The 23,471-nt window shown below is 41.5% G+C and overlaps 1 protein-coding gene across 3 annotated transcripts in view; it reads left to right on the top strand.

Moving 5' to 3' along the window:
• MARCHF3 (membrane associated ring-CH-type finger 3) overlaps positions 1-23,471 on the top strand; it is a 213,702-nt gene that overhangs the window by 158,692 nt on the left and 31,539 nt on the right. For 2 of the 3 annotated variants that reach the window (XM_066603137.1, XM_066603138.1), the window contains one exon: positions 1,721-1,795. The exons of the other annotated variant lie outside the window; for it this stretch is intronic. In XM_066603137.1, coding sequence (XP_066459234.1) covers positions 1,721-1,795 — 75 coding nt within the window. The remainder of the gene's footprint in view (positions 1-1,720; positions 1,796-23,471) is intronic. 3 annotated transcript variants of the gene reach the window in all.

The raw sequence follows: 23,471 nt of genomic DNA, 5'->3' as shown, positions 1-23,471 counted from the left end.
TGTGACCACCCTTAGCGTTCAAAACAGCATCAGTTCTCCTAGTTACACTTGCACACAGTTTTTAAAAGAACTTGGCAGGAAGGTTGTTCCAAACATCATACAGAACTAACCACAGATTACTTAGATCCTTCTGTCTCTTCATGCAATTCCAGACAGAGTCGATGGGGAGATCAGGGCTCTGTGGGGGCCATACCATCACTTCCAGGACTCCTTGTTCTTCTTTCAGCTGAAGATAGTCCGTAATGACATTGCCTCCAAATTTACTCTGTGGGGATACTATTATAGTGTTATCACTTCTGGGGATCAATACAGTATTATCATTACCGGGCAAAATTCCGAGAGAAAGCACTTCACGTGGTATGGAAACTGCCTGTCTGATAAGGTATTAAAAAATTCTAAAATTACAAATAACATTTCACAATGTAATTTTATATTTTATTTTAAAGGGTTTTTTATTGCTCTAAAAGCTACCTGAGTTTTCAACATGTTTTCTAAAATACACCAAATTTTCCTTACCCTCTCATTTGCTGCTATTTGTACCCGGGTTCATGTCTGTAAGTTCTGATTTTTTTTTTTAGGTGGTCTGCCCCATTTTTCTGTTGCCCTGTTGTCTGCAAACTGCTTTCAGGGAGGGGGCATGTAGCAAGCCTGGCATTCTGACAGTAGTTAGCTGTCCTGCACTTCCTAGCCCTTACTTACCATGTTGCAATGAGCTGGAAGGCAGTATTTAAATGCCCCTTCCTCTGCTCTCTCAGGATGATTCAGGCATTCAGAGACGTTCTGGCCAAATAATTGGCAAACCCAAAGTAATGTATGCACAAAAACACTCAGACACACGCACATGCTGTAACAGCAAGAGAGACAGAGGTTGTGGAGATCATTATCACAATGTCTGCATTGGAGCCGCCTGTGAAGATGGCTCCTCCCCCTGTTGCTAAGGAAACATCCCTGTGTTCTTGTTACTACAGAAGCTCTGTACCTAACAGAGTGGATTGCAGAGAAACGGGAAGGGAGACCCCTAGTGGCAGCGACTTCTTAAAATGTGATTTACAGTGGTTAAGCAACAAAGTTTTTTTTAATGCAAGATTATTACAGAAATGATGAGACGAACACAAGCTAGCAGATTAGCAGACGTTGTTTGAAAAGTTAGTGCCCCTTTAACCCTTTCCAATCCACTGTCTGACATCTAAAGACATTCTGATTAAAGCCTGTACAGCTCCGATGTTGGAAGACATCCGGCAGGGTATTCTTACTGTATTTTACTGGCCACTCTATGGTCGGGGGCTCTCTGGCATGTCACATACTGCAGTACTGGCTCTAGGCAGCAGAAAGAGCCCCCTAGGGAACCCTGAATCCAAAATTGGATTGCAAAGGGTTAATGGCCTTAGCCTGCAAAGTACAGGCATATCCATATTAAGGCAGTATAAGAACATTTGTGGGATAACTCCTTTAACAGAATTTACCTTTGGTTGCTAGAGCTACATTTATGGTCTAATAACGTGCAGAAGTCATATTGGCAGTATTCTACTTCAGTCCTTGGTTGGCTCAGCACAGTTTAGGATATGTAAACTTTCATTAATTGTTTTAGTAATTTGAAGTCAACAAACCTGTATTCGTAGTGCAATACGCACGAGGAAACCATTAGAACAGAAATTAAGTGATAATAGCATCTCCTTTCTACACCTAACTCTGAATTGATGGAATGTCTGTTCTTCTGCAGTACCTCATGTTTTCGGAACAACATTTCCTAGCTCCTCACTATGTGCAAATGTTCCAGTGTAAGAAAATGACAAAGGTAACAGAAGTAATGTATTAGATTTCTTATTAAAATGTTGTAGCTATTGACTTATAACAATTTCCACAGGAGCTGCCGCATTAGTGGTCCATAATCCTTCCTACATTATCCGGATAGTATAGCTTTATGGGATTAATAAGCATTAATGATCAGAAAAGTGTACAAAAACTGATAAGCGCCTCCAGGAAGTGTTGCAGTACCGCCCGTCCCCCAGATGCCACAGAGTAGTAAATGCAGAATAACAATACCATACACCCATGTGTATAGTATTGCCATTCTGCCTTATCTAGGTCTGTAGCAGTACAATAATCCTGTCCTCTAAGCAGAATCGTATCATTATTATTAGAGGGTGCAGGGTTATTCTGTCCCAGCCTGCACAGCAAATTGAATAGTAAGCTGCAGGAAGGAAAATGTCAGCCTGTTGAGTCTGAGGTTGGACCTCCACAAAAGATAAGCAATCAAAAGTTATGGTCCCTGAGATCCCCTTTAATATCAACAGGAAACACACTTTAATGCAATTACATAGCCATTTCATCTAGTTTTATCTGGAGCAGCGGTGCCAATCTTTTGTACCTTGTGAGCTACATTCAACTTTTAGTGATGGCGAGGAGCCACAAAAATGGAAGAGACATATTAAATGGGGAGTAATAAAAGCTAATGAATTTGCAAACACTTGATGATCAAAATTTGGCACTAGTCACAATATACCATCCAAAGTGATCATGTGCCATTGTTAGGATATGTCTGAAAAAAACGTAAATTGCCAGTAAATGGGGTCAAAACGGGCACCCGTATAGAAGTAGGACATGGCTGAATTAGAACAGATGCAGAGGTGGGTGACCAAGGATATTAAGGAAATGGGTGTACAGCATTCGAGGAGCAGGCCCATAGCTGAGGATATGGCAGGGTATATAAGGGCCTTGTCACGGTGGCGCTACCATCTTCTCCCCTAGGGGGTAGCTGGGGACCCGTCCAAGTTGCTGCTGGGGGAGATCACAGGGAAAATGTAACTGGAGGTTACCTTAAATCTTCTTGTCACTTGTGATGCCACTGTTCCATCCTCTACAGTTAAACTGGTTGAAGTAAATAACTTAGTTCACACACAGGGATAACTTTCTGGATAAACCGGGAACGGTCGGTAATGTCAGTTTACGGTAACTTGATAAAGGTTCAACAGCAGAATCGGCACAGATACAACAGAAGGAGGTGGTGTGACAGGGAGGATACACAGGGAAATTTGGACAATCCACAGTCCTAGTTATCTGTGAGATCCCGCTCCCGGTGACACTCTCTACCGGTCCACACTTGCGCTTCCCGTGCCTTCATCCAATAAGCAACGATGCCTTCTTCACACAGGGCTTAGTGGTAGCATTGGTACATCCTGGCTTCCTCCTTGCCAGAAGTCAGATCACTGAAAGGTGAATGAGTGAGGCTGTCTGTCTAACACTTATCTCACAAGGTCACATCATATACAACATGATGCATTTCTCAGACATAACCCAGATATGAACTCATTCAGTGCTGCAGAAGTGCAATACACATCAAATGCACACAACACAGAAGACCCTGACAATACGATTGCACAAGACAAACATCCAACCTTATGGAGGGGCCCAGTTAACTCTGGGCCACTACAGGTGGACTGTTCTACCAGGGCAGGCTATCAAATTTGGAGTTATTCAGTTTGGAACAAAGATGCCTTAAGAATGAACTAATTACACTGTACAAATATACGAATGGGCAGTACAGAGATCTGTCTAATGATCTTTTTCACCTAGGCTTGTAACCATAACTAGATCGACACAAAAAGTTTTACTATCATCATAGCCGGGGATTCTATACTGTAAGATCAGTGAAACTATGGAACTCTCTGCCACATGATGTTGTGATGGCGGAGTCACTGAACAATATTACACATATTATAAGTTATGGGTATTAGTTTTTTAAAGATGGGAAGTTAATTCAGGGATTCATTTTGATTGCTATACTTTTAAGTCAGGAAGGAATCTCTTTCCCCCCAATGTAGGGCAGCTGGCATCATCTAATCAGATTTTTGCCTTTCTCCATAACTTGGATTTGATGGGCCTGTATCCTCTTTTAAAACCTTATCACCTATGTAACCATAGCTTGGAAGTCCTATGGCGAGCCACACTGCAGTAGATTGCATATAGTTCCCGAGCCACTCGTTGGGGGCCATTGATCTGGAATATATGGGTCTCCTCATCCTTATCTATACAACACATGACATTCAAAGAGCTGTGATGAACATAGACAGTAAATAGCTTGTGGTTACTACATCAAACTGTATCTTTGCATTTGTCACTAGCCTTACAATGAATGATGCTGAATAATTGATGGACTCTGGGTTAACTTCAGTACACAGTTTTCAGAGTATATCAGTGAATATGTGCCATGTAGATAATGTAGGATTTGAATTCCATTGAATGATGGCGAAACGCATAAATGACAGCTTGAAGGAGAAGATGTGTTTAGCATCTAGAAGCTTGTAGTGGAAATGAACATGCCAAACCTTATTTCACTAGTCTGTCCTAGCATAAATCTTTACTTGGACATCCTTTTATGCTACATTGCCAGGCAATCAAAGGACAGTCAGTCTGAATTCGGCTTGTCCTAAAACAATACTGATCTTTGAAAACTATGTTGTGCCGTACTTGCAAGCCTATATTTGTGTAGAGACATTAGTAGGACCCTAAACATACTGAGTCCATAGATCAATATTTCTCAACTTTAGTGCTTAAGAATGCCCCACTCCTCCTCAAACGGGTCGAATTTTCAGGATTTTCTTAACATTGTACAGATATGTGACAATACCTAATGCACTTGACAATTGTATCAGGTTTTCCAAATGGGATATCCTCACAGCTTAATGTATTGGGAGTACATGACAACTGCTGTTTAGAAACGCTGTTAAAAATGGGACATTTAATAAGACTGGCATTTCATATGCTAGTCTTAAACCAAAGTATGTTGGAGTAAACTGTGCCAAATGTATTACAAGGCCCACTTTTCCTAATAAATTTGGCACATCTTGTTCCTGTCCTAAAGGCTTAAAATGAAATCTACTCCTGTATGAGCAGGCACAGATTGGTTTTACAATGTGTCCCACACACTGCCTTGTCTTTTGTTCCCAATGTCTGCATGGCCTTTCTTTTTGCATTACTGTTTCCTTCCACATTCTAGAACACACAAATGGCTTCATCATATTAGGTAAGAGCCATTATAAAAGCCGTCATAATAATCATTTGATTACAGCTATTACCGGATTAACCCTGGATCTTGTAGATGTAACCTGCATGGACTATATCATGCCAATTGCAAAATGTAAGTGCTTAGATTTCACAGTTAAACACTTTTTAACCTGAAGGCAAGTAACTTTAGGTATTAGGCTTCCTTTAAAGAGACTCTATCCCCTACCTCAGCTTATGGGCTGAAAGTAGGTGACCCGTTGAGTCCGGGGGTGTCTGTGTTATACCTGCCTTCACTGTTGTTCCCCCAGTGTGAGCGCTGAAAGTCGCCTCTGCAATGCATTGAGCAGCACACTAAGTAACCGACCCATTATAAAATTACAACGGGCGGACTACTTGGCAGCACCGTTAAATGCACTGGGTGGTGGCTTTCAGCAGTGACGCGTTAGGGAACAACAGGGAAGGTAAGTATAGCACTTACATCCTTGAACTCAGTGGTCACCTACGTTCTGCCCGCAAGCTTAGCTTATAGGGCTAAAAGTAGGAGACAAATCCCCTTTAAGTCCTCATTCAGACTGCTGCAATGAATCAAACTATGGAAATCGTAAATTCCTGGCACTTACAGCTGCAATACAGATCCTGAAAGCAACCTGCATTATGACTTTCTGAATGAGGCCTAGGTAGTAGAAAAGTGAGGATGGATTTTTTTCAGTGTGTCGTAGCAGTAAGGGCTCATGCCCACGGACAAAACGGGATATGCTTGCGGTTTTACACCGCAGGAATCTCACGGGAATAAGCATAAAAGTCCCCGCTGGTGATCGCGGAAAAACATGCTTTTTTCTGTGGTCTCTATTAACCCTTTGCAATCCAATTTTGAATTCAGGGTTTCCTAGGGGGCTTTCTCTTTCTCCCATTATACAATAGCACCATCTGCTGGCTAGAGCCAGTACTGCAGTATGTGACATGCTGGAGAGGCCCGCAGATAACAAAGTGGCCAGTAATCTACAGTAAGAATACCCTGCCGGACGTCTTCCGACATCGGAGCTATACAGTCTTCAATCAGAATGTCTTCAGACGTTAGACAGTGGATTGGAAAGGGTTAATACTATATTAATGGAGACCTCCCTCCGCGGAAAAACACAGTAAAATAGAACCTGGTGCGATTTTTATATATTTTCCCCACGGCGTAAATCCGCAGCAGAATCCCGCATGCGTGGACTTGCTATTATTAGGTTCAATAGAACCTAATAGCTGCGTTGTTCCGCAGTGGACTTTCGCCGCGGAGAACGCAACATTAATCCGTCCGTGAGCATTAGCCCTTAGGGTATGGTTGCACTCAATAGATTTGTTGTAGGACGTTCTGCAACTGAAAACCCAGTGGGTCGCTACAAATGAAGTTATTTCTGCAGCATGCCCATGAAGAAGTATCTGACTGCTCCATTCAACTGTATTGCGAAAATACAACAATTGTGCCGTTTGTGAATATACACTAAAAGAAGGGCTTGAAAAGCTTTACAGATGACTTGTTCCATATGTATCGTACAGGAAGCTCAAAAATGTCTTCAAATGATTCTTGAAGTTTATTTTTCAAAGGAGGTGGATGTTGTGGATACATAATATTATGTGACACAATGGAGCATGTGAACAATCGTTTTAACCTGGAGTAATCTTGTATCTATTTCACAACAGTATTTCTTGGCATTTCTCGTGCTGAGTTGCATTTTAGTACTTTTTATTTGTTCTAGCTTTTCCATTGCAGCAGAGCTTGCCCCCATTACATCATCGATAAATGTCATGTATTAAATAATGTAGATTACACTAAAAGTGATATGGAAACAATTTAAAAGTAAACCTCTATGTTCAATGACTAAGTCTACTAAAGTCAATGAGCTTTTGGATAGTAATATTGGTTTCTTGCAAATTGCTAAAACTCATTTGCAGTAAAAGCGCAGCTTGGTTTGGTAACATTTGAAATGAGGAACAGGTTTTATTTCCGGAATGTGGTTCAGCTTTCAAGGCGCAGATATAATGTCTCATTTCTGTATTACAGTAGATAGGCGGCTATATTTTTTTTGCAGAATTACCGAAATTGCTGTAAAAGAAAATCTAAGTCATAACTAATTATAATAGGGAAGTCTTTTATTCCAGGCTAACCAGAAGTATTGTTTTGAAAGTCTTATCAGATGCAAACCATTATTTAGTTTTTTTTACTGGAAACTATCTAATAAAGCTGATATGATTAACTGCATATGGATTGCCCAGCGTCTTTAAGATGTTATGTTGGTCCTCGTATAAGGAGGAGGCTTTGTTCACATACATGCTGTGGTTTATGTTTATAATAGAATCCAAAATATTCTGCTAGATCCATCACACAACAAACATAATTGGTGACCGGCTGACTCCATCCACTTATAATAATGTCCAGGGTGTCCACCGTTTTCACGAAAAAGCCATGCAAAACAGAGTGCTTTTTTTTTCTCTCACAGCTGCAACAGAATCTGTGACGCAAATGTGAACAGAGCTTAACTTTTCAGAACTGTCTCTGGACATCTTGAAAAATGCACAGCTATAGGAGAAGAGAGACAGTTAGCAAAGACAATGGACTCCCCATAGATAAGGTGACCAGACGTCCCAATTTAGGCGGGACAGCCCAATTTGGGACACTGTGTTCTGCTGTTCCCAGGGTCCCTAATGGGGACAGCCTTTTTAGGATGTTTGTCCCGGTTTTGTTCCGTTTTTGGGACATCTGGTCACCATGAAAGTTATTACCAGCCGGGGTGCCGCGGCTCCACAGCTGGTTATCACTCAGCGGCCCTGCTGTGGGATGCACACACTATAACAGCAGTGTGTGCACCTGGGTTCCTCCTCCCGAGACCTCTTCTCCTTGGTGTTCCACAGGAGGAGAGAAGGGAGGAGGAACAGCGGCACTTTGAAGACGAGGAGGTAAGTATATTGGTCTGAGGGGTCACTATTACTACTGGGGCTACTGTGTGGGTCACTATTACTACTGGAGCCAATATAGGGGTCACTATTACTACTGGAGCCAATATAGGGGACACTATTACTGTTGAGGCCATTGGGGGGAGGGGTCACTATTACTACTGAGGCCATTGTGGGGGTTACTATTGCTACTAATGACAATATAGGGGATAATACTGCTGAGGCCACTCTGCACGTGGCAGCATACCACTCATAGTATAAAATCATCTGCGGTTGCGTTTTCCCTGTCTTTTTGAAATGGCCCTGTCCCTTTTCATAATGACTAAGCACACCTTTCATATTTTTATTTATTTATTTATTTTTTACATTTTCTCCAAGAAATAGTAATATAAAATTACATAAAATGAAGTCTCATAGGAAAGGGGCTCTAATCCTTTTTAAAAACCAAGTAAAGGAAGAACATGGGAGAAATTTTTATAATTTCATTTATTTTTAGAGTCTGTTTTACTGAAGGAAATAAGTCTAGAAATGTGGAGTCACTTTTTATGCCACCCAACTGCTGCAACATATTTTGCGACTTTTTAAAAAGCATTTTCTCAATTTGTCTAAAAATCTCACTCCTTTCAAACCCCTCCCCCTTTTCTCTTTACTGTGGAAAAGTGGAGTGAGAGGTGCATATTATTAAAAAGTTACAAAATTTTTGAGCAAAGCCCCTACTTGCACATAAATTTGCGACTTTTTGATGACCAAAAACTACAGCACAACCTTGATACATTCCTTACGTGGTGTTCTAAAGCTCATGTACTGAAGAAAACACCTTGTGGCATATTTATGGCCAATTCTCTATCATGCTGCTAGACTTTTCTGAACACATTTAGCATAGTTAGAAACCAAAAACAATAAACAACCATATCTAAATCGGGCTTCACAGGGTCGTATTTGCACACGCAATACGCAGAGAATAGAACCCATTGATTTCAATGGGTAGTTCACATTTCCGCACCAAAGGTTCCCATAGATGTCAATTTTGGATGTGAGTGAGATGCAATTTTTTTAATCACTGTGGTGTTAACACATGCGAGTTCAATCCATATATTTAAGGGACAGACCCTGTGTGTGAAACTCGCCCGAGTGATTGAACCATAAAGCTATTTGTGCGAGCATTAGTAAAAGTGTGACTTCAGGCTTAAAATAAGAGCAAATCTAACAGTAGGAGAGGCCAGACAGCCATTATGTAACAAACCACATTTTTTTAGCCCGTCCTATAAGATACAGCAAAGCATTAATCATTGCAGTTACTCAACATGAAACAATGCAGCTCCCCATCGCAATGATAGGAATGTGAACTGAAGTACACTTAACACAATTCGGTTCTGGAAAATGTAAGGAAGGAAAGTCATCTGTGTGTTTCCTGTATACGCAGAGTTAGTAATATTCTCAATGTTCCAGTGAATGGGATTTTCTATGGGTGTGTTTTGGCATTGATTTTACGGATTTCACCTCTCGCAGAAAGGCAGGTGGTTAGGAAGTGTTTACCAGGATGAGGTGACGCTCTGACATATCATTCGTGATTCATCTAGAACATTGGAGAAGAAATGCCAGTAAACAGGTCGGGGGTCAAAGAATTGTTAAATCCCAAACACTCCATTATTGCACAGCATCAGAAGCTTTCAGAACTTTTCATAGTCTTCCTCGGTTCAAAACTTCTTGGCCAGAATCCGTTTTCATTAATTGAAAAAGAAACGCAATACTCACCTAGCAGCGGGGATGTCTCCCCGGAGGTGCAGAAAGCTTCTCTGTAATCCTCCCTGCTGTGATCTCTCTGCTGAACGGGGCTTTGAATTCCCCCGCAGTCAGCAAGTAAGCGCTGTGATTGGATCAGGCGCTAGCCAATCACAGCCAGCGCTCAAACCAATCACAGCCATGCAGTGATGTCATTCACTGAACTGCTGTAAATGATCGCGCGTCGGCTGTGATTGGCTGGCGCTCGAGCCAATCACAGCGCTTACTTGCTGACTGCGGGGGAATTCAAAGCCCTGTTCAGCAGAGAGATCACAGCAGGGAGGATTACAGAGAAGCTTTCTGCACCGCCGGGGAGACATCCCCACTGCTAGGTGAGTATTGCATTTCTTTTTTGTTTGTTTTGTTTTACCTAGTCTAGTCCAGCTCACTCGAGTATAAGCAGACTTTTTCAGCACATTTTTTATGCTGAAAAACCTGCCCCAGCTTATACTCAAGTATATGCAGTACTTTTATTAGAATAGTCATCTTCTGTATGTTTTTGGTTTAAGACGAAAATACATAGCATCCCGTATATCTACAAAACTTTGCATTCAAATTAAATATCTTTGGAAAAAAATGCATTGGGAGATCTAGATCAGAATAATGTAAAGTTATTATGTAGGAATTTTTTTACTACCTTATCAAACAGGCAGTTTCCATATCCACTGTTCATATCCCACATCTTCAGTATGCTTGCATTTCAATTTTAGCTATTAATGAAGCAACTTGCACCCAATGTTTTGCTTACATAAAAAAACAAAACTGTTCAGACATTCCATCCATGATGTCCTCTTCTAGTCCACAACTAAAAGCACTGCCACCCATGGCAAGATGACACCCAAGCAGTATAGTCCTGATCCACCAGGGAATTGTATAGGAACTACTCGTTATTGAGGTCACTGACACAGAAAGCCAGTGAGAGCTTGATAAAAGGAGCTGTCATAGAGTAGAAAATGCAGAAGTACCGTAGGTTGTTATATATTTTATTATTGCATTGCACACAAAACATTTGTTTTACAAGTGAAATTAGACTTTTAAGCTTTTCTGCAGACTAAGACAGACAATCTCAGTGATTTGCATCAGACATGGAAGGTTGCTGGTATATGAAGACCTGGATGTGTGATTCTCGTTGAATCCCACTATGTGAAGTCACAACTTGCACTGGCAGCTTCACACTGTATGCCTTATTCCCATATTGTTTACTCTTGATAGCTGCTTCTGTCTTTGTAATCATATTGGAATTTCAGAAGCAGTTAGCATAGTAATAGAATGGCAAATCTGGAGAATCATTTCCTTTCTCAGCACCTGTTCTATAGTAATGTGAAAGCTTCAACCTGAGCATAATTTCTCTCCATGGCAGTCACTGTATGGGGGCGCATTCCTACTCGCACTGGGATACTTCCCGAAGCTGGTGTGTATATTGCAAAGAATGCTGGACCTCCTAGGAATATAGTTTCAGGATTTTCTATGAGTAAAGAACTCTTTAGTGATTTCTAATGTTCTTATAATTTACACCTGGAGGGGAGGCAGAATTTCCCATGTATAAATCTTTAACAATATCATTTCAACCAAATTGGTTGACCGGGATTAGCAAAACATGGCTGATTTCATTTCCTCGGGTTGCACGCATTGAATTGATTAGAGTTGATCTTCCATACAAAAGACATACGGCAGCACAGGTGTAGCACCGACAATAAACTCCCTTTAGTAGATTAATAACATTACCCTCCCCTGGTCCACACCATGCTGGGTCATCTTGTACTAATATGGTAGACATTAAGACTTTGATGGTGTTTAGGTCAACTGTGTTATTCGGCATGAGCACAAGAAATACAGCCAGATATTACACTTTTGAGGCTGGGGCTACATAGTTATAGAATCATGTTCAAATTACAATAAAATAATGTAAGATTTTTTTATTTTTTTTTACCTAAAAGAGGACAATTTTTGACTTTTGAGATCAGGCATCCATCCAAATCTCTTCCGTACTGGAATGCTTATAGGATCAGGGTATGCATGCATATTTTACTAGGATTGGAACGATTATGTTGCTGGTGATAAACATCAGTTTAATGTGTCTTTTTTTGTTCTATACGTGGTCAGTGCAGCCCTCCTCACCTCAGTAGCAGGCTCTTCATAATCTAGATTAAAATCTGAATCTTTAGTCTCTTTCTACCTCTAGTTTCTGCAGTGCAGTGGTTATCGCATTCACATCACATTTGAAAGGTCCCTGGTTGAAAACTGAGCAGAAAAATAGAACTACCTCTTGTCTTTAGGCAAGCGGCCATGCCTGTTCATTTGGCTGAATCATTGTCATAAACTCAATTTCTATGTTGGTTATTGGCTGCATCACAGTTCAAGTTATGCATTGTTTATCACGTCTGTGAGGTCCTCGTTTTGAAACTGGGAAGAAACATGCAATTTCCGCATGATTTTTAAATATGCCTGACATAACTTATATCTATCCTAAGAGAAAAATATTAAGGTTATGTTCCCATGGGGCGTAAATACTGTGGAATTTCTGCAGCAGAAAATTCTGCAGCATTTCCGCATCTAAAACAGAGTCCAAATCCGCACCATTGCTGCAGATTTTGACTCAAAAGCGGCTGCGTATCCGCAACTGATTTCAGCAGATACAGCGCTCCCCCTTACCTCCCAATTCTTCACGCTATCAGTGCAACCTTACACCCGGAGGCCTGTAGCAAGTGCGGCACTGCTGGTCAGGTGATGCCTACTTCTGCATCACTTGACCAGCGGCGCTGCACACGCTAGGGGCTGCTGGGTACCGACTGCACTGATAGTGCAAAGAATTGGAAGGTAAGGAGGAGCTCTGTATCTGCCAAAGCCAGCTGCAGATATACAGCTGATTTCAATTCAAAATCCACGCCCAAGGGTGCATATTTTGATTCTGTTTTGGATGTGGAAATGCTGCAGAATTTGTGGTGGAATGTTCCACAGCATTTTTGCCCCATGGGAATGTACCCTAAAGGAAATAGTATAAAGGCAGACTAGATGGACTATGGGGAAGGTCAGGAACGGTATGGGTTCTACTTAGGGAGAGCAACTAGAAGGTATGAGGAGACTTTTATAAGGCCATATATGCTCTTCTAGGAAATGTATGCAAATGAAAAATGTAGTAATGCCTCTACAGCGCCACCTATTAGAAGGCAGCATTCCTGCAAGTCAGTGTGAGATCTTTCAACAAACCTTGTAACAATGAGTGGGAGTATAAACCAAAGCCGGAATCTTCTCCAGAATGAAAATACAACCATGGACAGATGGACTTTGAGGGGTAAGGGGTGGCCCCTCATCAGTGTGCAGTAGGCTGCTGGCTTGGCTGGGTAACAGGCCTACGACTTTGGTCAGGATAGGTATAAGGAGACTTATACGGCTATATTTTCTGTGTTTCTGAGAAAACGCTGATCTTTTTAGTAATCTCACATCACCCCTAATTTAGATTCATCCTTTGTAACCATAAGGTATACTTACTATAGGAATGGCTACCATTAGAAGAAGGAGCAATCTGATAATCTTGCGAGGAACCTACAAGGGAATCAAATCTCCTGCTGCTTCCCTGTCAACTGGCCAGCAGCTTGGAAATGACAGGCTGCACTTACTGACAGATTCACAGCGCAATGAAGGGGAATTTGAATTCCCTGCAGCCATGAAGCTTATTAATGTAATACTTTGGATTGTAAAGGGAGTGATTCCAAAAATAAGATCATATTAGGCACCTGCTGTCTATGCAATACAATGTAATATAAATTCTAGTAAAGATAAATATCACGAATAGGACTTAATAGCTACTAAGTAGATTCTAAGTAATGTGTTAGTGTTCCCTTTTGGCTGTTTGTATTCCTCATATGTTCGCAGGCAGCCTCCACCAACCCCACAGCCTACACAACGCTGCTGGCTGCAATACACATCAATGTGTTGTTTATGTACAAATATTATTGCTTTTTGCAGAGATAGGCGAACTCCTTCAAGGATCCCGGAGACACTGCCAGCTAAAATGAACCATTTATTAGATTAACCTCCTTTTGTGAAGATGTTTCATTCCTTAGTTATTTCAGTCACTGTGTGACTGGCTCCGGGTTATTTTGCTAAAGAGATAGGTATTTAATATATTGGAACCTCAAATTGGTTTATTTTCCGTTTTACCTAACAGACAAAAGCATATCCAATGGGAGGCAAAAGGGAAATTAAATAGAGTCCTACCTGGCCTTGTCTGCTTTAAGAGCACAATTGTTCCCCCGTTTTAATTAATGTGCAGCCATCAGGCGGCATGATACGAATATGAATTTCTTAAGGGTCAGTCGGGGTCATCTGCTACTAGGCAGTAATATTGGAACATACGTACAGAAGAATAAGCCTCAGTGAAAACACTCTGCCATCATATCTGGATGCAGTTTCCCACTTAAAGGGGTTGTAGCAGAATTTAACACTTATCATCCATCCTGTGGGATAGGTGAGTTGGAATCTCAATACTGAGATCCCCACTGATCTCGAAACAAGGGGTCCCAAGACCCCCCCCCCCCCCTTCCCATCTTTTCAAGCTCGCTGCACCCAGTTGCAGTGATGTCAAATTGAATGGAGCAACTGTCACAGATGCGTGGTGGGTCTGGTAGAAATAGCAAAGTACAAGTGCTCAGCTATCTCCTCTCCCTCAATTCCATTGAAAATGAATGAAGTGGTACTGCTCATACACATACACCTCTCCATTTAAGTCTCCTCTTCACCGCAAGGGATGCAGTGATCCCACAATGAGGAGGAGAGGGGGGCCACAGAACCCCCTTTCTCTTATTGGAGGTGGTCTCGGCAGTGAAAGTTAATTTTTGTACAACCCCCTCTAATGATTAACTATGAAAACAAATGGGTATTTCCTATTCTACACAGTTGTCACATTATTATGACCAGGAGCTAATATCCAGAGTAACCACCGTGTGCCACATGGGCAGCAGTTTGGTGGACTTATAGTGACCTAATAAGGTGCTGGAAGTTTGTCTCAGGTATCTGGAGCCATGCTGACTGCAGTGCATCCCATAGTTGCTTGAGGGTGCATGGGAGAGGATCCATAGAGCCAACACAATGATCGAGGTGGCTCCACAGATACTCAAATGGGTTGAAGTCTAGAGAATTAGGGGCCAAGGGAAGTACTTGTAAGTCTTGGTTGTGCTCTTCCAACCAATGTCAGATATTTCTAGCCATGTAACATGTTAAATTGTCTATCTGGAACATCCCATCTGCTTCAGGAAAGACAAACCACATGTATGGATGTACGTGATCTGCAAGGATGGATTCATAAATCGGTTCAGAGTGCCTTCCACATGAATGTGCCCAGGCAATGCCACAAAAAAATTCCTCAGACCATAATGCTGCCACCACCAGCTTGTGTTCTTCCAGCAATGGTTGTAGGGGAATATGTTCTCTGATGTTTGTCGCCTGACACGCCAACGTCCATCCTTTCAATGAAGCAGAAAACACAACTTATTGAAGAAGGCAACCCTTTACCAATCAGTGGTGGTCTAATTCCAATACTGCCATGCACATTTTAAGCCTTTTCTTCCAATAAACCTTTGTTAGCATAGGTGCAGTGACCATCTGCCCCCTGGTTCATTTTCACTGTGAGCTGCATCAATGTAGCGCATCGCTTGGCTGTCACGGACCTTTGTAGCCAACATTCATCTCTCAATCGATGGCATATGGTGTTCCACAGTTTCCACATCGATTATTTGTAGTTGTGCCATTAGTTCACTCAAGGTACACTTTCACCGTAGCAGTATGCAAACAGTTGGCAAACTGCACTGTTTGAGAAATACTGCCACCCTTGGCCCAAAAGCCAATAATCATCCCTTTTTGTAATTCTGATAAATCGCACCTTTTGTCATGACAACGACTGATATATGAGCAGACAGCCTATGTCACACCTTATATATCCACCAAGCCAGACTATGACACATGACTTCCTTCATTGGCTATGCTCTACCAACGTTGAAAGAAAGAGGTGGTTCTAATAATGTGACTCAGCTGTGTATAAGTATTTATCCATAAGGTTTTATGATGAGCTTAAAGTGACTCTCTGGTTTTGGGACAAAATTCTGTTTTAAGACTGGAAGAAGGAGGTATAATACCTGTAGTTTGGATGGATGGCACAGAACTAAATCTGCCTGTTCCAGCCTCCAATTTCGACCGTCCAAGATTGCTACAACAATTTTCTGTCTACCTAATCTACACTGTTTACTGCTTTTTCATTAGCAAGTATTGATCACATGAGCAGCTATGGCAAATCAGAGAACAGGTGTAGTACATTGGTAGTCTAACACTAGCATTGAGCTGTGGGGATTACATAGTCTAAAGATTGCATTGGTCATGTTGGATGACTGAAAATGTTACTCTGAACTGGTGGATTTGATAGACGACAGATAAAAACAACTGCAGGCAATATACACCCATTCCCCGCGAGTTCTGTGCATAATTTTGTCCTGAAACTGGAGGGTAACTTTTTTAAAAATAGTTACAAGAACGTCCTGCTTATAACATTTATTTAGTACGTATTTTTGGCCTTTGTCACTGTGGTGCTGTGTAGCAGGGGTGTGGAGTGGGCACTGACTTGAATTAGGTGGGCATGAGATGGTAAATGGGGTTCTACAGTGATCAAAATGTGTGCTCTTGTTTTAACATATCTAGAATAAATTGGATGCAGAAATATTTGCACATTGACACAATCTGTATAACTGAGCCAATGTACATGACCATAATGGATTTACAGGCGTAAAAGGAACGGGGCAGTTAAGTTATACGCAGTTTCATGGGCCAGTTTGGCCCATTTCCTCAATTTCATGAGAAATGAAGGACATGAAAGATCTGGAGTTGATCACAAGTGTTGAATTTTGCTAGAAAACCTCTTTTAAAAAAATCCACCAACTTCTAGTGCAAGAGTCTTTGGACAGATGAAACCAAGGTCAACTTTGTACCAGAATGATGAGAAGATAGCCGTATGAAGAAGTAAAGGAAGGGCTCCTGATTTGAAGCATACCACATCATCTGTCATAAAGGAGACAGTGTTACGGCATGAATATGTATGGTGCCAATGGAACTGACTCACTGGGGTTTATTGATGGTGTGACTGCGGATAGATATACATAGCAGAATGAATTTTGAAGTGTATAGAGCTGGACTTCTTAGTTTCAGTCAAATACTGCAAAAGTGATAGGGTAGCGGTCACTGTATAAATGGACAGTGGCCAAAACCTACAACACAAGCAATCTAAGAGCTTCTTAAGGCAAAGAAATACAGAGAAAAAAAAGGAAATAAAAAAATCAACGGTAGTAACTGGTCATACCTGGCTGAATATTCTCTAATGGCAAAGTACATTTGCACCTTGTGAGTGATGGCAGCCCATCACTCCATAGACAATAAAGCTGAAGCTACTCTGTTTTTTTTCTTTATTTTTACTGCGTAAAGCAAAGAAACAAAATATTCTTCAATGGCAGTCATGTTAATTCAACCTGACTGAGCATACTTTTCATTTACTGAGAAGAAAACCCAAAGCAGAAAAGCCCACATACAAGTATCACCTGAAGGTGGCTGCAGTAAAGGTCTGTCAACGCATCTCGAGGGAAGAAACTCTGCAATCAATCACTACCTGAAGCCTGGAACACCTGGACATCACCATATGCAAAATATTTGCATGTAGGTATTAAAAATAATCCTTATATTTATCATTTATTAGTTTGTTCAATTACTTGTAAGCCTATGAAAATTGACGGACTATATAAGAAATGGCTGTGGTTCTCCAACGCTTCAGACATGGGGTTGTGCAGTTCTGATTGAAGGCTTAGGTGATCAATAGCTGATTGGCAAGGCATTCACTCCGAGACCCTTACAGTTCACTGGGCTGCTGTGTTGGCATTTTGGAGCTAAAAGCACACAGCGCCATACACACTTCAGTGGCCCTGTTTGGTATTGCAGGAGCAGTTCCCGTCCGCTTCAGTGGTAAGTTTTACTTCAGTATCATGCAGTGTCACTGCAGTTTGTATGCTACTGCGTACTTCCAGCTCCTTGCACTGACATAGTGGCCCACAAACAGCTGATCAGCAGGGGTCCTGGGTGGCAGATTTTCGATGGTCCTAAGGATAAGTCATCAATCATTTAGAGCTGGACAACCTCTTTAAATCCAAAAGCCTGCACTTCATTCACATAGAGATGTCTTTTCCAAATCCATAGTGGTGGTGTATAGAGGCTAAATTATTATAACTGTCTCTCTAAATACGTCGGGACTCAACTGTAAAGAATATTTAAGTGCCTAAGACCACAGGCACATGGCTGCATACAGCTCTATACATTCTCTGAGCTGTAGAGTGCCGTAATAGGGCACTCAAGGACTTCCCTAGAACCTGACTGCACCTCAAAATGCCTATGATTTCATATGGAGTTGCTCCACCTTATTACGGAGGTATTTTCGCCTATGAGGCACCACAGAGGCATGACAACACACAGTTGCTGAGGCGCCATACTGCAGAGCCACATCAAACTCCATGTGCTACCTTATAGCTTCTTACACACTGGTAAGCCATATGCTTGAGGCTTAAAAGTAGTTAAAGCGCCCTTATTCTCCATTAAACTTTATAAGCCTACTACTTACACTAGTGTGGAAGGAACTCTAAAACTCCCTGATCCGTATGCTGAAGTGGACAAGAATGCTGCAGAAGTTCTACAAAAAGCCAATGATGCCACAGTTCATGAATTTGCTCCAATTTGACATTAATCTGACATTCCTGCTAGTCTTGGTTAAAGAAGTATTATACTGTAAAGTATATTTATATTTACCACAAATAAGGGTCCATTCACATTTAGGGCTTCAGTCACAATTCAATTTCTACATTCCATTTTTGAAGCCGAAAAACTGAATTAAAATAGAAATAAACGTTTCCGTTCACATTGATTTTTAAAAGTGTTTTCAAAAAAATGTGAAAGTAAATGGGAAGCTTTGTGTGCTTCTGTTCCATTAGGTTTTTTTGGGGTTTTTTTTTTTTACATTAGCAAATAGCACTGCAGACTGTAAAAAAAACCAGAAACCTAACGGAATAAATGTGGAAAAAACTGAAACATTTTATTTCCAATTTAATTCCATCTTTTTGCTCCAAAAATGGAGCGGAGAAACGGAATTGTGGCTGAAGCTCAGGTGTGGGCGGGCCCTTGTATGCACATTTTTATATAACATGTAACACTTGTCCAACATCATTTTTTGGTATATTTGATTCGTATGAGTCGGGACAGATCTGCTTTTGAAATGAATATTAACCTAGCAGGAACAGAGGCTGCACTTTTTGCTGTATTGTGTCCAGAATCCCTTATCTTGGTGATCGTCCATATGCTGATCCGATGCAGACGCATAGCAAAATTTCAAACCCTTTTTTTTCTTCCATAAGTAGGCTTTTCTGTCAACACTTATTATCCCTGTTACCCAAGTCAAACAGCTTCCTTTCTTTTCTTTTAATCAGGCTCCCGGCAATACTAATGGATTTGCATTACTGGGGGTGAGCACTTACACACAACATTAAACCAAAGCAGGTTAAAGCAAAACTGTAATTTCCCAATAGAATCATAATTGAAAATAGGAATTAGTAGCATTTAAAGTCAAAACATTGCAATAAAAGATCATGGACATACGATAATATCAGATTTCTTTTCTTTAAAAAAAGAAAATGCATATAAAAAATATATATATTTGTATCTGCTGTCTAACCTGATGCTGTACTACTTAAAGCCAATTGCACATGAACGGGTCAGATTCCATATGTGGGAACCCGCAGCAGAATCCAGCCCTGGTCCCGGCCGACATCTGCGCTCACCTGTCATTTTTGTTTCTTCTCCTGTACTGCGGATGTACCCGGTGGCTCGCCGTCGGACATGCACGGTACAGATTGTTGTTTTTTTTAAACCCTGCTTTTCCCACATCATCGCCTAGCAATTGGACGAAATCCGCAACTTTTCCACAATGTCAATTGCGGAAGGGCCGTGGCTCCAACAGTTTCCATTGACTTCAATGGAAGCTGTCCACACAGAAACCGCTCAAAAATAGAGCTTGCTGTGATTAAAAGGGTGGAGACATCAAACACGTCATGTAAACCACTTTGTGAAACTTTGCCCTCATTTAACCCCTAAATGAATAAAGGCAGAGAAAAACTGACACTTCCAGTCTCTTTCTGGGTATATTATAGTCAAAATTTATATATCCCTTCCCATCTGAAAAACTATCTGCATTCAATATGGCAGAGTTCAAAATGGCCACCAAAAAATGCAACTTGTCCCATGAAAAACAAGCCCTCAGACAGCTATGTCAGTGGCTAAATAAGACCATTATCACTTCTTAAAAGTAGGGTGAAAAAAAACAAAAATTGCAAAAAAAAAAATGGCTGTGTTCTTAATGGGTTTTGCCAAAATTCACAACCCCTCGCAGAATATGGGGACTGGGGTGAACAGCTGATCACCCGGGTCCTGCTCCTGGCACCCCAGGCAAAAAGTTGACTTTGCCACAGAAAGCCACAGCCAGTAACACTTTATCCCTGCAGTGACCACTGCAGGGAAATGTTGTACAAGGACAACACAAGGTCTGCCAGAACGAGAGTCACTTTTACTGAGTGTCTCGCTGTTTTGGGTCATAGAGGGGGTTCTGAGCAGGATACCCCGCTGTATGATGCCCGTATGTCCTTAGACTTTTGAAGCCAATAAAATGATATGCCCAATGTGTCCTGACAGCAGAGATCAACCCTGCACACGCTCATATGTCCTGTGTATGTCGCACAAAACGTATGTTCACTATTCTGGATCCCATATTACTCTAGGTTCTTGTTTGCACTGCAGATTCTGTTATTAGTAGCTTAAAAAAAATAGCACAGCATGCAGCACTATTTTTCCCAGTAAAATAATGGACATCATGACGAAAACCAAATGGACGGCATTATTGTTAATGGGCCCCATCCTGTGATGGACCCAGCACTTTGGTCATTTTCCGTCAACTAGAGGATATTAAGGTAAAAAATGTATATATCTTATGGCTGGAAATTTTCTGAATATACAGGCTTGATTATTATTATTTTTGATCCAGTATATAATTAACTCCGAGTGGTTGCAGAAAACTTGACACTTTGACATGATTAATGATTCCTCTGTAGATTCAGCATAGGCTTTAATTGCCTTTTCCACTTTCTACCTGCTTATTTAACCATTTCCATTAGCAGCACATCTGATGGTTGCCAGCAGATAAAGGCAAAGCACCATGTAAACCAACCAGCATGAAATGATGTCATCTAATTAATCACAATACGGAGTGATAAATGAACATTCCGTTTATATTTTCACATTACTCCGGCATATAATGCTGAACTAAATGCAGTAAATAATTTATAGTTCTAGTGTTTCATTTGGACTCGGGCATAAATATTTGAGCTGTGAAATACACATTACATCTATATAGTTAAATGTCTATGACGGCAGCCTAACAGCCCCTCCATGTCTGCCATCAGGCAGAGGATGGATCGCAATATTCGTTTTCAACATGCCGTCCTTTGTTCTCTTCTGGGAACTGAAATAAACATGTATTCGCAGCCAATCCAAACATGCATATTTATAGGGGATTCAGGAGAGATAGGTCAGCTTATACGTATGGATGGCTTTAGTGATTTGTGGCAGTTTTAAAGGGAAAATGTCAGCACTTGTGACCTTAATCACCTGCCACAAAATTGTGAAGATGTCCATTACCAGCCCTAGCTACAGTATATATGACTTATGCTGTTGCACTAAGTGCGGGCCTCCAGTGGTCCACCTGGTGAGATGATCTTGTTCCTCTTTGCAGCACATTCTTGTGGCACTACATGAATCTTCCGTGCTCTTTCCACCCCTCTAACTATAGAGAATGCAATTGCACCCAGGCCCAGGAGCCTTAAGGAGCCCATAAGGCCTCTCTTCTTCATATACAGAGCCTGAGGTTCAAAGGCACCACTATCAGCCCATCAGTGCCCCTGCAACTCAGTTGTTCTGCTGCTGTATTTATGATATGAGCTTGGTTCTGGTACAGTATTTGCTGAGCTGTTAAGAGTATGCGTATGCTGTTATCTTTCTGCTTTCTGCACAAGCAGAATACAGGCAGACTATCAGTACAATATACTCTCATTGACAAAAAAAATAATACACCAAGAAGGTATTGTCGGAATCGAATGAAACTTGATATGTGTGAATGTGATGAGGATATATGGATTACACTATTTGAGCAAAAAGATCATTTTTGGGGAGACAGTGCACAATTCAAAGGAGGCTCTAGTACCCTTTTGGGCCGCCTCTAGCCTGGATACATGATGAGATATGGTCAGGCATGGAGGCATAAAGGCTGTTTGTTATCCTGCAGTACATTTGCCCACAGATTTGCAACTGGGCCTCAATATCCTGCACACTCCCGGGTACCATAAATGCTCGATTGGTGGTAAATCTTCGAACTTGGCAGAGGCATTTCTGGGAAACTTTTTGCTGTGTATGGCCGAGCATTATCCTGCTGGAAGCCTCTTGGAAGCCGCTATGAGAGGAACACATGTGGCTGCAGGATGTCCTGAACATATCACTGAGCTGTCATTGTTCCTCGTACCACTACCAGGGGGGGCCAAGTATCATATGCGATGGCCCCCCCAGACCATCACACCAGCAGTGGGGGGCAGTGTGCCGCTCCACAGCAAAGCCTCCATACTCAAACACAACTGTCATTGGCTGCCAAACAAACTGGAGTCTTTGCTAAAGACAATACAGTTCTTATTAGTCCAGGTTTCCCTTCACCACACCACTGCAAGTGAAGGCAACTGCTGTTGGGTGTTAATAGTGGGACACACAATGTCTGCCATGACACCAATTTTTCCTTCAGCTAATGAAGATGTAACCAGTATCTGGATGGTGGACAACAAAACTGTATGATCTGCTCATGTTTGTCGGCCGATCAAACAATCCTCTCTACTGGTGGTCTGTCTGAGCCGTTCAGTCTGTTTGCCGTTTGTGCATGCCCTGGCATAACCACTGCTCCCAACACCCCCTAGTAGTGTGGTGGAAATGGCCTAGATGGTGGTCAAAATGACAGTCCTGATTCTCTTATTTCAGTGATGCGCAACATGATTTTGAGTGTGTCATAGAGGTATGTCTAGAAGTAGCAGTCAGCGATCTCTCAACAGGAGGTACACTGTACAAACGTTGCCTCTGAGAGCCTTTTTAAAGAGCAACTGGGGAAGCACTTTTATGGCTCTGGAGGTAAGACCTGGTGTGTAATCAGACCACGGCTGTAAACCTTTACATATCCACCCGAGACATGACTGCATCCAGAGTTTTGCAGCAATATGACATTTTTATCTGGGTGTATATTTTATTTATTTTTTTGTCAATGAGTGTATATTGTTTTTTCTTATAACATGGGGATAAAAGGTAAATGGTACCATACCCTCCGGTCCACCACCATGGCCGGAGGCTCTATCTCTCATCTCTTTGATTTCTTATTTTGGATCTTTGTGCTTTGCGTGCTGAGCTGATAGACTATCTTGGCTTCTAAGGCCATGTTTATATCTTAAAATAAATCCAACAAATCCTGCACGAGCACGGGGATCGTCCCCAGCTCTCTGCATTGATCTGAGGCAATCATTAGCTCCTCTCACTGACTGTTTCCATTGGGTACTTATACCCTGTACCAGTGGAAATCTATCTAAAGTTGAGCACTA

The sequence above is a fragment of the Eleutherodactylus coqui genome, chromosome 5 (assembly GCF_035609145.1).
Source record: "Eleutherodactylus coqui strain aEleCoq1 chromosome 5, aEleCoq1.hap1, whole genome shotgun sequence".
Classification (NCBI taxonomy): Eukaryota; Metazoa; Chordata; class Amphibia; order Anura; family Eleutherodactylidae; genus Eleutherodactylus; species Eleutherodactylus coqui.
The sequence above is the reverse complement of the archived record's forward strand: the minus strand, read 5'-3'. Positions and strand labels throughout refer to the sequence as shown.